The 17,515-nt window shown below is 43.5% G+C and overlaps 1 protein-coding gene across 4 annotated transcripts in view; it reads left to right on the top strand.

Annotated features, from left to right (window-relative positions):
- The window catches only part of LOC148015975 (uncharacterized), a 34,676-nt gene extending 17,380 nt beyond the window's left edge, over positions 1-17,296 (top strand). Inside the window, exons 4-5 of one of the 4 annotated variants that reach the window (XM_087664021.1) lie at positions 16,126-16,278; positions 16,638-17,296. In XM_087664021.1, the coding sequence (XP_087520147.1) occupies positions 16,126-16,278; positions 16,638-16,647 (163 nt within the window). In that variant the 3' untranslated portion in view covers positions 16,648-17,296. Of the gene's footprint in view, positions 1-16,125 lie in introns of all 4 variants that reach the window. The other 3 variants (XM_087664019.1, XM_087664020.1, XM_087664022.1) reach the window with 3 other exon arrangements.
- Positions 17,297-17,515: the final 219 nt, after the last annotated feature.

The following is a 17,515-nucleotide window of genomic DNA, read 5'->3' as shown; positions in this document are numbered from 1 at the left end:
TCATCTTGTAAACCCATTTGCATGGAAGGGTTTTTTGCCCTTTAGGCAATCCCAAGTGCTATTTTTCTTAAGAGATTCCATCTCTGACAACATGACTTTATACCATTTCTTGCTGTCCTGTCTGTCCATTGCTTCCTTGAAGCAAGACGGTTCACCATAGTCTGTCAACATGACATAATTAGCCACATTGTTTGCACTAGGAACGAATCTATCAGGTTGTCTAGTGGCCCTAGACGATCTCCTAACCCAATGATCATTGTTTGTTGGCTGTTGAGCCTACAAATTTCCATTTTCAGCTTGCTGTCCTGGCATTTCATCCTGTAAATCAGCATTAACAGCTTGTTGTCCTGGTTGTTCTTGCACATCTAGTGGCTCATCATTATGGGCAATGGCTAGCCGATCATTTCCAGTATTATTTTCTGCATTTGTAAGTTCATTTACGACAGGTAATTGCTGTTGTACAGCCGACATTCTTTGTTGTCCAAAAGGTATTTCTTCCTGGAATACAACCCTCGGGACCACCTCAATCTTTTCGGGCTGTTTATGCATGCGATCTTCCCGGAAGATAACATCATTGTTGCGTACTACTTTTCTTTTCTCGGGATCCCATAATCTATATCCTATTTCACCCTCGTCACCATATCCTTGGAAAATGCATTTACAGGACTTTGACTCAAGTTTGCTGTGTTCTTCTTTACGAATGTGTACAACAGCCTCATTGCCAAGCACTTTCAAGTGTGCATACAAAGATGGCTTGCCTGACCACGCTTCTTCGGAAACTTCCCCCCTCCAAAGACCTGTTTGGTGACCGATTAATCAAGTGTACGACTGTTATAAAAGCCTCTACCCAAAAACCATGAGGTAAACTAGCATGTGACAACATTTTACGGACCTTGTCTTGAATGGTTCGATTTATACGCTTTGTGACACAATTTTGGGGTGGATTATGGGGGACAGTGAGCTACCTCTTTATCCCTTTGTTGTCACAAGATGCTTGAAAGGCCTTGGACACGTATTCCCCACCATTGTCAGAGCGAAGACACTTAAGTGTCTTATTAGTTTGATTTTCAATCAATGCCAAGAATTTTTGAAACTTGTCAAGCACTTCGTCCTTGCTACGAAGAGGGTAAACCCATATCTTCCATGTAGCATCATCGACAAAGGTGACAGTATTTATTTCTCCCTAAAGATAACCTTGGCATCTAACATACATTGGAGTGTACTAACTCTAGAGGAGAAGATTTCAACGAAAGAGACTTCTTATGAGATGTCTAAATGCAATGATCACAATGCTCAAAATCAGCATAACGAAGAGGCAAGTAACCCAAAAGAGAAAGCACTTTCATTCCAATTTGACTCATGTGTTCCAACCGGCCATGCCACAAAGAAACACTTGGCTGCTCGGTCACGGCAACAACATGGTCACACACACTAGATACATGGAGAGGATACAAGGTATCACTTTTACAACCTTTGGTAATCACTTTAGATTCCTTACTGATTTTCCATTTTCCATCACCAAAGGTGGTATGAAATCCATCGTCATCTAGTTGTCTTGTGCTAATCAAGCTCTTCTTGAGTTGAGGTACATGCTGTACATGCTGAAGTGTGAAGACAACCATGCTGAAACTGCAACTGCACACTGCCAATACCTGCAATGTCACATGCATAGTTGTTCCCAAGATGGACAACACCATGTCGACCCTCTGTATAGTCAGAAAACCACTCACGATGAGGGGTGACATGAAAGGAAGCACCTAAATCTAGAATCCAAGTGTGCATATCATCATCCGTATCTGCAAGTAAAGCATGTGTACTAAAGTGTGAAGAGACAAAGAGTATGTTATTTCTACTGTCACTGTCATGAGTGACTACATTTACCTTTTCAATTTTGACACTACTTTTCTTAAGCTGACTCTCTTTCATCTCTTCCTTGCTATCATCTGTCTTCTTGCTCTTTCCTTTCTCTTTCTTCCATTTGTAGCAGTCACGTTTAAAGTGACCCTTCTTGCCACAATGATGGCATTCAACATCCGTACTACGTGATTTATTGCGTCCCTTGCTATCAAATGTGCCTTTTTGTTGTGATTTGCCCCTAGTATGCAAAGCACCGGAAGACTTACTGGATGCATTATTCTGCCGATTCATTTCTTCCATGAGTAGAGCACTCTTTACATTAGCATACAAAAGCATTGCATTAGAATTGCTCATAGCAGTCCTGAATGTATCCCAACTCTTTGGCAGAGTGCAAAGCAAGAACATAGCCTTAAATTGTTCATCAATCTTGAACTCCAAGGCAACTAGCAGGCTGAAAATGGAGTTAAACTCACTCAAGTGAGGAGACATTGCTATACCTTCTTTCATACGTAAATCCATAAGCTTTTTCAACCAGTAAACTTCGCTTGTGGCACTCTTTTGGGCATACATTTCTTCCAGTCGAGTCCAATTAGCACAGGCTGAATCCAAACCTTCAATGTTAAACAACAAGGCATCAGAAATCGATAGCTTGATGGTTGAGCATGCAAGCTCATTTAACTCTTCCTAATCTTCCTGTTCCATATTTGCGGGTTTTGTCCCTTTGGTCTTAATCGGCCTTGCTTGCTTCTTTTGCGACAGGATATTATAGCACTGTTTTTGTCAGACTGCAAAGTTATGTGCTCCTTCAAGCTTCTTAATGTGCACGATATGACTGTTGTCATTGCTGCCAGCCACGATTTTTAGTCCAAATGTGACAAAAAAATTTGAGCAAATGCAAGCCCAAACTGTCACACAAGTGACCAAGGTACAAACAAGTATCAACCAACAATAAATGACCATGTAAAAGTAGAAATTTTAGATATGCAAATAAATCTTCAGAAGCACTAAACCTTGTGCTACAACACTCCACAACTGATTACAGTTGTTCTAAGGACAAATACATCACATTACATGAGAAGTCCCAAATTTTAGCAGCAATTTTTGTTGTACATGCACCCACGAGCACAAAATTTGACACGCACGGTCAAAAGCCCCAAATTTTTTTGTGCTCAAAGCATCAACCATACATTTGCATTGTCTCTGATATGCATAGAATAGACCAATTTTGCCAAAATAGAGCAATTTCAGCAAAACCCCCAAATTCTTCCAAGTGCTATATGTCCAAATTGCATGGAATTAAACCGGCATGTACATAAAATAACCAAACGATGCACAAATTTTGCCCAAATAGCAAAAGCCCCAAATTGCACGGCGTCCAATGTGTATCAATGTTAAGAAATTGGATAAATTTCAGCCTAAATCTTGCATGTACATGAAAAGCCCCAAAACTCGGAGACAAAATGTCACAAATTTCTGCAATTTTTGAGACAAATATCACTGTTGTGTGTTGCTCGTATCAAATTTGGACAAGTCCCCAAATTTTTTGTACAAATCTGCCCAAAACTCTGAACTAGGCTTACACGCACGAACGCTCGTCAGTGAGCAAAGGGCTTGCTTGTAGGGAACCTTTGAAAAATTAGAAAATTTTGCAAAAGAAAAAAAATGCAGCCCGTCGCCTGCTCGAGTGACCTGCGCTTGACTGAAAAATGACGTTTTGACTTGCATGCAACCTGTCACCTGCTCGCGTGACTTGCGCCTGTTGTTTTGACTTGTGTGCAGCTCGTCGAATCCAGTCCGCCGTGTCCCTGCAACGTGTTCCGTCAGCATTGTTCGTTTGCATTGAATCTATCGACTGCCTCTCTTGCACACGAGCTTACCTGCGACTTGTCTTTCACGCTTGCCTGATTGCATGAATGATATTTTGACTTGCTCGCGACTTGGAACTGTCGCCTGACTGAAAATGTGGAAGAACAATGACAAGCTGACTTGCATGGACTCTGATAAGTGCGAACATCTTAACCATAGCTTTGATATCCGGTTTGTTAGAGCTTGACGCGGAGCTGAGAGTGAACGTGACGGATAACACACACACACACACACACACACACACACACACACACAGAGTGCAGAGTAGAGAGTTGCACGATGTTCTTGGGTACAATGACGAGTGTACCTCTAGGTTTTAGATAGATATATATGAAAGTACAAATGTGGTAAGGGTGTGTTCACATCCGTGTACATATAAATGGCACGATGGTCCTTTATTCCCAACAGAACATGTCTCGATCCTCCATCAAGAATCCGAAAAGAAATCCACATCAAATTTGACCAAAAGGCCGACGGCATAAATCTTGTGCACCAAAAGAAGATGATACCCCAAAGTCGGCACGTAAAGTACGTCAAATGTATGGGCACCACCACGTCCATCTGAAATAAGATGCATGTTGCCCCGTCCTTGTATAGGAATAGACGAACTTGTTAGAGGTAGAGTCATCCCCTGGACAGGTTGTGTTAGGGTTTCTGCACAGTTAGGGTTTGATTCAACAGTGTACAGCATGTGGCAGAGGGCACGTCAATAGCAGGCAATACAGTGCCATGTCAGCAGCCTGCGCAGGTGCCACGTGGCAGCGTGCAATCGGGCAGTGCAATCGGACAGTTATTTGGCATTATTTTATTGCAGTCGACTGCATTTAATGCAGCCGACCTAGTCAATTTTATGCCTTTTCTAGCAATCCTCTAGCACATTGTTGATTCATTATTTAGATTTTGATCTTGAGATCTGTTGGCTAAGACAGATTGTGCTCGGGCTGACAGAGATCGAGGTCATCAAGTCGGAGACACACGCAGATATTTCCTTTGCTCCCGTGTATATTTCCGCACTCTTATATAGTATACTACACTGCAGATTTTCTGCGTTTACACTATCTACTTTTCTCTCTCTTCTCTGTGTGTTCGCTCTCTCTTAGTCTTTGTTCTATGCTTCTGCATTGCTGCACTCTGACATGGTATCAGAGCGGTGAAGATGGACTGACTGAGGGCTGAACCTTTTTGAAGAGGAGATTTCAGCGCGACACAAGGCTGCGTTTCCAGGATTCAAGGCGAGCGGGAGGGCTGTGCATCGGATCAAGGCTGAAGCGAGCGTGGGCGTGCGAGAAAGGAGTCCAATCGGTGAATTTGCTGCAGGTCGTTGCTGTTTGAAGGGGAGGAAGGTTGCGTTTTAGGTCTTCCATTGCAGATTTTACCTTTTCATCGCCTCCGGTGGGTGAAGAAGGTACGGGTAGAGATAGAAACAGCCCTACCAAGCTGCGTTTACACAGTCAGAGGGGCTGCTTTTGCGTTTGTGCAAGCATTGCAGGTAAACATGTCTTCAGAGGCTGATTTGGAGTTCTAGGCAATTATGGATAGGAAGGTGTCTGTCCTACCGGCTCTTCCATCGGATTAGAAGCTTAATGGTGACAATTACCGCATCTGGCGGGTGATGATGTTCGCCATTCTGGAGTCTTATGATTTGGAGGAGCTTGTGTTGGAGGAGATCAATCGGCCCTCGGTGCTAGATGAGTCCAAACTCTCTTCCAGTGCTCATGCAGAGTTGACCAAGGCCGGGTCTCATTGGGACAAACTGAATGCCAGGATTTGTTCTTTTCTTTTTCTGTCTTGCACTATAGTCTTGATAGCTCACATTGAGCACTTGTTGGTGGCTCGAGAGATATAGTTGAAGCTCGACCAAATGTACAATCGGATGACCTTGATGAAAAGGGCTTCTTTGGAAGTGCAGATGCGGACCTTGTTTGTGAATAAGTCTTCTTCGCTTCGGGAACACATCAATAAGCTTCGGCAGCTTCAGATGCAAGTTCAAAATGCGGGAAAGTCTATTTCCTCCAAAGACATGGCGATCACTTTACTGTCCCAGTTGCCACCATGATTCGGTACTTTTTATTCCGTCCTTATTGCTTCAGGGTGGGAGTTGACTTTTCGGTGGGAAGAGTTGGTTCCTATGGTCTTGGACTAGAGGAATAGTTGAAGGGACAGAATGCTTCCAAATCGGAGGCATTGGTTGGTCAAGCCTCTCAGAAGAAGGGGAAGGACCAAAAGAAGGAGGATAACAAATCCAAGAAGGATAAGGAGAAGGAATTGACTTGCCATATTTGTGGTAAGACCGGTCATTGGAAGAAGGATTGCCCCGACAAAAACAAGAAGGATACCAAGAAGAAGGACACGAAGGATTCTAGAGCGGTGGATGCACCCTCATCAGTTGCTTTTCTACACTTAGCAGTCATTGAGAACTCTACACCGAAGACTTCTGATGCTGCGATGACAGCTCCCCAGGCTCGAGAGTGGATTGTAGACAGTGGTGCCTTACGGCACATGATTCCTTTCGATGGTGTTGTCCATTTGTGACCTTCATGTGGGCAGATTCTCATTGGAGACAGCTCTTCTGTGTCTATTGCTGCGTGGGGTGAGATGCAACTTATTCCAGATGGATGTGGTGGTACCTATACTTGCGAGGTGCTGCATGTGCCAGGCTTGGGGTATCATTTGCTTTCGGTCCATAAGATTTGTGCTCTTGGCCTCTTGGTGAAGTTTGACAGTGATACTGTTTGAGTTCTTGATTGTGGATCGAGGAAGGTTCTCTCTACAGGGTATGAGGAGGATGGCATCTACAAATTGAAGTCTTCTACAGCTCTTACCTCTCAGACACAGTTCGAGCTATGATATGCTCGGTTTGGCCACTTGAACTATGAGTACCTTCGGAAGGCATCACGAGGATCGTTTGCCCAAGGTTTGCCGGATATAGTGGTGAGTCATTAGCCATGTGTCTCGTGCATTCGTGGGAAATTGCATCGGGATGTGATTCCCAACAAAGCTTCGAGGTGGTCTACTTCACCCATGGAGCTTGTATCTACGGATCTTTGTGGCCCGATGAGGACCGAGTCCCTGAAGGGGAAGAGAAGTGTGATCGAGATGGCGCGCACCATGATGGAGCACCAACAGACACCTCAATTTTTGTGGGCCGAGGCAGTGGCTCCTGCAGGTAACATCCTCAATCGATCTCCCACTTTGGCCGTTGCTAAGATGACACCTTTTGAGGCTTACTTTGGGACGAAACCCGATGTCTCTTATTTCAGGATCTTTGGGTGTGACGCCTATGTGCACATCCTAAAGACACAGCGTGACAAGTTTGAGGCGGCTTCCCGACGACAGGTTTTTGTTGGCTACAGCTCCTAGTCCCAAGGTTATCGTCTGTTTGATCTCGTCAAGTGGAATGTCTACACGAGCCGAGATGTGCGGTTCGTGGAAGTTCCGACCATAGGAGGGGGTGAGAAGCACCCTGTCCTTGAAGATCCAAGGGAGAGTTGGATTCTTGAGACAGGTCCTTTGGAGCCAGAGCCTCTTGATGGAGCTTCTTATTCTGATTTAGAGTCTTCCCTTTCACTGGTCACCCCCGAGGAGCTTCCACCAGTGGATGTACCCGAGTCTTCAGCAGATGGAAAGCGACGGGGAGAGGTTCGTCCTCCTCCTCGTTGGGCCTGTGACACACTCGGAGTTTCAAGGATCGAGGGGGTCCTTGAGGAGTGGGAACCGTAGGATGGACCTCGGAGGTTGCGGAGGGCTCAGGGATATTCTATGGAGCTTGTTTGCTCTAACTATTGTTTGATGACCCGTGTTATGCAGGATCGTGAGCCACTTCAGTGAAGGAGGCTTTGCAGTCTGATCATTGGCGGAATGCTATGGAAGCCGAGTTGGAGGCTATTGAGAGGAATGGCACTTGGTCTCTTGTGCCTTGTCCCTCTCACAAGAAGGTGATTGGCGTCAAGTGGGTCTTCAAGACCAAGTACCTTAGCGATGTTTCTTTGGACAAGCACAAGGCTTGCTTGTACCTTAGCGATGTTTCTTTGGACAAGCACAAGGCTTGCCTTGTTGCTAAAGGTTTTGCTCAGCGCCCGAGCATTGCTTTCCATGATACTTTTGCCCCCACTACTCGTATGGTGACTATTCGAGCTGTTTTTGCCTTGGTTGGCCATAGGAGATGGCCTGTCTATCAGTTGGATGTGAAGTTGGCCTTCCTGAATGGTGACTTGCAGGAGGAGATCTATGTTGAGCAGCCTCCTGGCTTTGGATCCTTGGATGGAAAAGTTTACAGGTTGAAGAAGGCCTTGTACGGCCTCAAGCAGGCTCTGCATGCATGGAATGAGAAGATCAACTCGCTTCTTCAGTTGAAGTTGGGATATGGGTGCTCCAAGGCCGATCTGCAACTTTATGTGCACACTTACGCGGTTGGTTGCGTGTTGTTTGTGTTGTATGCTGATGATTTGATTTTGACAGGGGATCATGCACAGAAGGTCCGAGAGACCAAGACAACTTTACATCAGACGTTTGAGATGACGGATTTGGGGCTTCTTCATATCTTCTTGGGTCACGAGATTTATCAGTCTCAGAGGGGGATTTTCATCTCTCAGCAAAGGTGCATTCAAGAGCTCTTGGTGACTTTTGAGATGGAGACTTGTCGGCCCATTACTACTCTGATGGATCCGAACTGGAAGGCCACTTCACACTCAGATTCTCCTGTGATGGATGCTTCTCGTTACCGTTAGTTGATTGGGTCCTTGATTTGGCTTCTTAACACTCGTGTTGACCTTTGTTTTACTGTGGGTCTTTTGGCGGGGTTTATGAGTGAACCCAAACAGGTGTATTGGTAGGCTGCCGTAAGGATTCTTCAGTATTTGAGGGGGACCTCTGACTTAGGGATTTCTTATCCAGCAGGTACAGATGCTTCCGCTCTTGTTCTTGCAGGTTGGAGTGACTCGGATTGGGCTAGCGATGTGGACCATCGGAGGTCTACTACAGGTTACTGTTTTACCTTGGGTACAGGTGTTATCTCTTGGAGTAGCCAGAAGCAGCCCACAGTAGCCCTTTCTTCTACAGAGGCGGAGTATTGGGCTGCGTCTTCCACCACGTGTGAGGTTGTGTGGCTTCGGAGATTGTTGGAGTAGCTTGGTTGCCCCCAAACTCGTCCTTCTCTTTTGCGGTGCGACAATGAGAGTTGCATTGCCTTGGTGCGGAATCCTGTATTCCATGCCCGGACAAAGCACATTGAGATCCAATATCACTTCATTTAGAAGCAGCTTCTGGATGGGACCATTGATGTGGAGTACTGCAAGATGGAGGATAATATTGCAGATTTGTTCACGAATGCGCTTCCCCAGGCTATTCTTCGGCAGCATTCCAGATCCCTTAGTTTGATGTCTCGTCCAGGATTTGAGCGGGGGTGTTAGAGGTAGAGTCATCCCCTGGACAGGTTGTGCTAGGGTTTTTGCACAATTAGGGTTTGATTCAACAGTGTATAACATACGGCAGAGGACACGTCAACAGCAGGCCGTACAGTGCTACGTCAACAGCCACATCAGCAGTCTGCGCAGGTGCCATGTGGCAGCCTGCAGTCGGGCAGTGCAGTTAGATAGTTATTTGGAATTATTTTATTGCAGTCGGCTGCATTTAATGCAGCCGACCGACTTGGTCATTTTTATGCCTTTTCTTTCTACTTTATATAGCAGTCCTCCAGCACATTGTTGATTCATTATTCAGATTCTGATCTTGAGATCTGTTGGCTGAGACAGACTGTGCTCGGGGTGACGGAGATCAAGGTCATCAAGTCGGAGACACACGCAGATATTTTCTCTGCCATTGTGTATACATCTGCACTCTTATACAACATACTACACTGTAGATTTTCTGCGTTTACAGTCTCCTTTTCTCTCTCTTCTCTCTGTGTTCACTCTCTCTTAGTCTTTATCCTACTCTTCTGCATTGTTGCACTCTAACAGAACTATCACCAATGAGAATTTGGCCATGTGAAGGGTGCAAATGAGCAACACTTGTTGAAGGAGTTATGTGCCGGGAGGCACCATTATCAACAATTCACTCTCGAGTGTATGGGGCCGTCAACGCAACATCAGAAGCTGTCAGGAGCGAATCCTCAACCACCTCCAAATGGAGGAAAGCAGTTGATGAGGGAGCAGCCACCGCTCTGGAATCCTTTGAAGATTTCTCCTCCTCCTTGTTGGGGCAATTCTTCTTGCAGTGACCTATTTTGTCACAAATGTGACAAGTAGACTCCTTGTCTTTGTCCTTCTTAGTTTTGTCCTCCTTTTAGTCCTTTCCCTTCTTTTGAGAGGATTGACTAACCAAGGCCTCAGATTTCGAAGCATTGGTTCCTTTCAGTTGCTCCTCTTGGTGAGAGACCATAGGAACCAACTCTTCCCACCGAAGAGTCTCAGACTGCCCTGAAGCAATCAAGGCGGAATAAAAACCATTGAAGCGGGGCAGTAATTGTCAAAGGAGAGTTATCGCCATGTCTTTAGAAGTGATCACCTTCCTTGCATTTTGAACCTGCATTTGAAGTTGCCTTAGCTTGTTGATACTTTTCCGCATGGAAGATGACTTGTTGATACTCATGGTCTACATTTGCACTTCCAAAGAAACTGGCTTTATGACGGTCATCCGTTTGTACATCTAATCCAACTCCGGCCATATCTTTTGGGCCACCATCAAATGCTCAATATGAGAGATAATAGTTGTAGTACATGAGAGAAATAAAAATGAGCGAATGTGAGCATTGAGTTTATCCCAATGTGCCCGCCAGATGCAATAGTTCTCGCCATCCAGCTTTTGATTGGATGGAAGAGCTGGTAGGAGGGGTACCTTTCAGTCCATAATCGCAGGAAACTCAGTATTGGCCTCAAAAGACATCTTCATCTACAATGCTTGCATAAAACACAAAAAACAGCTCCCTCTAACTGTGAAAAGACAGCCGGCTAGGACTGTGGTTCGCTCATCCTGATCCTTCTTCACCAGGCGGAGGCAATGAAAAGGTAAAATCTGCACTTGAAGGCCAAAAACTCAGCCTTCCTCCTCTTGGAACAGCAATAAACAGCAGCAACTTCACCAACTTTGCGCCTTTCTTGCATGCCCACGCTCACTTCATCCTTGTTCCAATGTGCAGCCCTTCTGCTCGCCCTTGAATGTTGGAAACGCGGCCTTGTGTTGCGCTGAAATCTCCTCTTCAAATGGGCTCTTCACTTAGTTAGGCCATCTTCACTGCTTTGATACCATGTTAGAGTATAACAATGTGGAAGCGTGGGACCAAGATTGAGAGAGTAGGGGGAACATAGAGAGGAGAGAGAGAGAAAGAGACAAAAGAAGAAGATCTGCTATATGAAGTATGCTGAATACAAAGGAATGCAGATAAGTACATGGGTGCAGTCCGTATGTTTGTGTATCTCGACCTCGTCAATGTCTCCTTGTTGGACACCTCGAAGTTTGTTGCAATCTGCCCGATCTCTGCCTTGAAATCTGCAACTGCAAGTGTAGGATAGTGTGTTGGTGTCAGGCTATTTATAGCCTGTTGAAATACAAAAATAATTGTTAGGTTGGCTGCATTAAAGACTACTGCAAATTGGTCGATTGTACTGCACTGTTCGATTGGACTGTCATGTGGCAGTCCTACTGCACCCTACCTATTTGGCTGATGATGTGGCATTGTTGACATGGCACTAGCAGATGGTAAACCTGCTCCGCACACCCAAAACACTCTCGAATGATTGCTTGGTTGGAAAAATACATATATACACAGGCTAACTGAGGAAAATGCTTGTCTAGAGGATGACAATCTCTAACACCGGTTTGGTTGTTCAAGAGACATCGGCCAACGAATCTATTGATGGTGATGCTTTGGCCAACTTTGTGGAGGAGGAATATGTATTTCTGACTTGCAGTTATGATTCTTGATAGTGGAGCTTCAAAGCACATCACTTCTAGAAAGTGTTTGTTTTTCTCTTTGCATTTAGCCCTTGTTGGGAAGCCTGTTACATGTGCTAACAACAGTAGTTATGGCTTGTGGCATTTGGATAGTCACTATTACTATTGTAGATGGTTTTGATTTCATGCTTCTAGATGTTTTATTTGTGCCTGGCATTACAAAGAACTTGTTGTCTATCTCTGCTTTTAACAGGCATGGCTTTGAGGTCATCTTGGAGGATGACAAATGCAATTGTCAAAGACAGGGAGATGGATTATGCACTTAGGTTGTTTGGGACCTTGTATAAGGGTTTGTTTTTGTTGGATACCTATGGTGCACAATCTCATGATGCTTTGGCAGTCACTACTATCGCCCACTATGCAGAATGTGGAGCTATGGCATGCTTGCTATGGAGATATGAGTTTTGGGAGTTTGATGACCCTTCAGAGGTATCATATGGTAGGTGCATTTTCTCCAGTGGAGACTTCACTTTCTCATGTATGCGAGGGATGTATTTTGGGCAAGATGCGTAGATTTGCCTTAAAAAAGGATGATGTAGTGTGTGCTGTCTGGAAATTGCAGCTTATTTTTAAATTTGATGCGTTTATGCATTTTAAACATCTTGTTGCAAAGCTTCAGGTTGGAATTGGCTTGAAAGTGCAAACACTTCGCATGGATAGAGGGGGGAGTATATGTCTCGTGCTTTTGAGACATATTTGCTTGATCATGGCATTACGCATTAAGCCACTGTTAGAATGACTCCTCGATAGAATGTTGTTGTTGAAAGGGGAAGAATTGTACTCTTATGGAGATGACTCGATGTATGCTCATAAGCAGGGCGTTGCCTCTTAAATTTCGGTTAGAAGGCTTTTAGTGTACAAATAATGTGTTGAATTGTGCATCCACTAAGGCACTAAAGATGGTCACCCCGTTTGAAGCTTGGCATGATAAGAAACCCAAGGTTAGCTACTTTCGAGTGTTTGGTTGCATAGCCTATGCACATGTTCCGAAAGAGCTTCTTGGGAAGCTTGATGACAAGGTTGTAAAATGCATATTTATTGGCTACAGTTTTGAAAGCAAGGGCTATCGCTTCTATGACTATGCACAAAGAAAGTTTTTGTCAATAGGGATGTCATATTTGCTGAAAATGTTACATTTTCACACGATCAGTTTCAAATACCAGCCACCCATGACATTGGTGATGTCTTTGAGGGTCTGTTGCCACATTCTTTGGAGTCCATGCCCATTGTAAATAGCAGCACATGATGCAAGGGGAGCCCATTTGATTGATTTTATAGAAGTAGATGATTGTGATGAGCATGTATGATGATGAGCCTACTTCCTTGGATGAAGCTCATCAAGATGTATATTGGATGCAGGCCATGTAGGATGAATTAAACTCTATTGCCACTAACTCTATATGGGATCTTGTGGATTTACCACTTGGCAAGAAGGCCATTGGCACAAAATGGGTTTTTAAACTCAAACGCAAGGTTGATGGTACTATTGATAGGTACAAAGCATGGTTGGTAGCAAAAGGATATGCACAGAAGAAGGGCACAGATTACGAAGAGACTTTTGCTCCTACATCCTGTATGAGTACGGTGAGATGTGTCCTTGCTATGGCTGCAAATTGTGGTTGGAAGGTATATCAATTGGACATTAAGACAACATTCTTGAATGGGGATTTACACGAGGATGTTTATGTGTTACAACCTCCAGGGTTTGTGGTTAAGGGGAAAGAGCACATGGCATGCAAGCTAAACAAAGCTCTTTATGTCAAACAAGCTCCTTGTGCATGGTACTCTAAAATTGATGCATATTTGACCAGCAAAGGGTTCAAAAACAGTCCAATTGCTCCTACTCTACACATGAAGAATGAAGAGGGGGACTTGTTGATTATCATTCTTTATGTAGATGACATGTTGCTCACTGGATCTTCAGAAGCAAAAATTGCAGATTTCAAGGCTGAATTAAAACATGCATTTGCTATGTTAGATATAGGCTATCTATACTATTATTTGGGGATTCATTTCACCCGAAATCAACATGGTATCATCATGTCATAGTCACAGTATATGGATAAGCTGTTACATAGGTTTAATATGCAAGATTGCAAACCTATGTGCACTCTTATTGAGCGATGCTTAAAGCTGTCTATGCATGATGGTGAAGAGATATTTGATGTTGCAATTTACAGCCAAGCTGTTGGCTGTCTTATTTATCTTTGCAACATACGCCTTGACATTTAGTATGCAGTATCTCAGGCGAGCTTGTATATGCATAGCCCATGGACTATACGTTAGCAAGTTTTTAAGTGGATCTTCAGATACTTGCAAGGTACTCAATCACATGCATTATTATTTCCCGGGGGGGGGGGGGGACTTGCAATTACAGGCTTACAGTGATTCATTTGGGCTGGAGATGCAAACACTAGGAAGTCTACTAGTGGACACTATTTCTTTTTGGGCCGTTTTTGCATTTCATGGCTAAGCAAGAAACAGTCTACAATGGCTACCTCGTCGTGTGAGGTTGAGTAGAGGGCAGCGTTTATGGCAACAGTGGAATGTGTATGATTGCACAAATTGTTGTGGCTGATCTACATTTACCATTGGAGGGTCATACACCCATTCTTTTTGACAGTTAAGAGTGCTATGGCAGTGGCACGAAATCCTATGTTTCATGCTCACACGAAACATATTGAGGTGCATTACCATTATGTCAAAGAGAGATGCTATGCAGGAGAGATCAGCTTCATGTATGTTTCTACACAGAAAAATGTTGCAAACATTTTCATGAAGGCACTACCTCATGAGAAGTATAAGGCTTTTCGCAAGTCCTTAAACTTGCTACCCTTTAGTGATTGATCATTCTTGTACTTTATCACATTGGCACTACAGGGGGGTGTTAGAATTTGCCAATTCTATGGGCAATTACTAGTGTTATAGTCTTTAGGTCTTTTTCAGTTCTTAGTGTGAACACAACTAAAGTTATAAGTTGTGACACCACTCTTAGAGTTAGAGTTAGAGTCAATTAACTCTAGTTGAGTTAGAGCTAGGTCTATCTTAGACCTATCTTGTACCTTTCATTCTCATTCTTTCAGTTCAGCAAGTACGCTCTACTCTTTTGCTTCAGCACACTCTCATTGTCTCTCTTTTCTCTTCTCCATAGTTGGCTATCATTTTCCAATAAGTCAATGGTGGCAAACTCAGCAAGTAAGCATATATATGTCCAACTTAATTTTCAGATCATCCCCTTCCTTAATCTCTTGGTGCATAGCAATTAATAAGATTGACAACTATGACTAGATCCTAGGGGAAAGTGTTGTGATTGAGAGTGAAACTCAGGTATTAACCTTGACATTCACAGTAGCTACTAGCATTATGAGCCTTCCATTGATGAACAAGATCAGGGTCGACTCAAGGATCAAGCATAGCCTTTAGACTGAAGAATAACATCTAAGCCTAGGTTCTAAAACAAACAGCTAACACCAATGAGAAAATAAAAATAAAGTTAAACCAGTTATTAGTAAAGGACAACAAGGGTCATGGCCCTTTCCAACATCCTAGACTTTGGTTTTGGTCATGGAAGGATAAGAGTACCAAGTGGCAGGACAGGTTGCTTCAAATGTGGAACTCCAAGATTCCTTACCAAGGTAAGTCTTTGTTTGAAGGGTCTTGCCCTTGATGATATGTTCTGATGCTATAACATGGCAGATATGTTTATCATGCCACATGTAATGAGATCTCTTTTTTTAAATTTCATGTCTGGTGGCTAGACAGGTATGCAGATTTATCTGGGCTTCAGCAGCACATCAACATGCTATGAGCTGCATCAGGTTTTAGGAAAAATGGCATTTTGCAGCCAGAACATCCCTGTTGGGATTTGTCTGGTGAGGATGAACTTGGGCAATAGATCAGCATACCACCAGCTATGCATAGGTTTTGGGACAGATTCCATTGACTGTCAATTTGCAGCTTGAACAACCCTGCTGTTTGGTTTTATGTGATGGATGATGGACCGGAGTTTGGCATATCTAGAGAACAAGAAATGCCTTCATGTTCGATTTGGCTTCAGTTCATATTGGTTGGGTTTGGGGATTGTTGTTGTGGAAAGTGGGTTCTATGGCATTTGCAGGTGTTCCTTGAAGAGTTGGTTGCTCCATGGATGGAAATTGTTTGTCCCACTCCACATGGTTTCTATGGTCTTGACACTTGACATTGTGGAGGATCAGGCTCCAGGATGTTCATTTTTCTGCTAGTTGCTGGGTGATATCTTAGGCTGTTTTCTTAGCTATGCATATGGCTTTTGTTTGTTGGCGGGGTGGCCACTTGCACATCTGAACTATCTTTAGGGTGGCCATTTCTATATCTGAACTATATTCAATTTAACGACATTTTTTGGGGGGGGGGAGAGAGAGAGAGAGCGAGAGAGAGAGATTTTTCCCTTGACCTTGATGGTTTATAATGCAGCATAGGGGTCATATCTGGTAACTACATTTTTGGGCCACCCTTAGAAGAATATTGGGGTCAAAAAGCTGCAGAAGCTAGGGAAACCAGTGGGAAGGAGACTGAATCTGAAGTCAGTCAAGAAGTTCTTCATGTAGCAAAATCAGACCTGGAAAGGTCAGCTGCAACAAGCAACCCAAGCACCTCAAAGCAGACAAGTGTGCAGAGTAAATGATGAACAGAGATTTTCAAAAATTTCTTATGCATTGTGTTTTCCTGAAGTTGGCTTTGTACAGAGATGGTTTTTTGACTCATTATCCTAGTAAGATAAGCTGTAGAGACGAGTTTGTTGACATTATACAATTTTAATAAGTTAGTAAGTGGGTAATCATTGATTCTGATTGAAGTTTGACCAAGCTTGAAGAATTTTTACAGGTCCGATTACCAAGTTGTGTTGCCAAACTTATTCAATGTACTGTAAAATTCTGAGTCCTGCTGATCTAGAAAATGCTTTTGTTGAATGTTCTACTGGACAGTGGAAACTGAAAAAGATGTGCGTACCTTTAAGCTTGCATAGGTTATATGGGAGTGACATTATCTGCAAGGGTATCCATGGCCCAGAAGTCAGTTGCTGCATTCTGTTTGGAGTTCTTCGGCAAGTGTCAGTAAGCTGTGTTCTTGCAGCACTGTTAGTCTGACTGTTTTATGCTAGTCTTGTGTTAGAGTTTGTTGGAAGACTTGCAGAAAGGCCAGCTGAAGGCAGGAAGATTAGCTGCATAACCTACTGGTAGCTCTCGTCCGACCTGATGATCTTGGGGAGTACAATTTTTGAGCAATTAATGTGCTAGTTGTAAAGGAACAAAAATGGACACCAGTGGTTGGAAAATTGGGAAAGTAATTGTTGGTTGACGACATGGTTGGATTCACTAACTGTTATGCTCTTCTATTTTTTTTTCTCACATTTTTTAATGCCTTTCGGTGGATGAGGACAGCCTGATATTTCGCGGAAGCTGAGACTCGAACTCATGCACCCATGCTCAAAAGTTGTTCTCTTGCCCTATGTTGCAAGCTCTTGTTTTTTCTGAATAGCACATGGCCTAAGAAGCACAAAAGTTGTGGAAGGCTATGAGGTCTTGTTTCTTCTTGAATATTAACTTAACTTTTCAAAAGAAATATTAATGGGACATGCTTCTTTGTTTGTTGCTAGGGGGTAAAATGATACGTGCACATGTATGCATGCACACATACTATGTAGAGAAGAATGTCTTGTTCATCACCTCATCTATCTAAATGTTTTGCCTAATAATGTTTGGGATGCGAGGTGGTTGGTGATATAGAGATCTTTGAATGGTTATCCAAACCAAGCTTAACAAACCTATTAAAGCTTAGTAAATATTTGTAATGCATAAATTGC

The sequence above is a fragment of the Lygodium microphyllum genome, chromosome 23 (genome assembly GCF_053477565.2).
Source record: "Lygodium microphyllum isolate KBCC chromosome 23, Lygodium_microphyllum_v1.1.10, whole genome shotgun sequence".
In the NCBI taxonomy this organism is placed as follows: domain Eukaryota; kingdom Viridiplantae; phylum Streptophyta; class Polypodiopsida; order Schizaeales; family Lygodiaceae; genus Lygodium; species Lygodium microphyllum.
The sequence above is the reverse complement of the archived record's forward strand: the minus strand, read 5'-3'. Positions and strand labels throughout refer to the sequence as shown.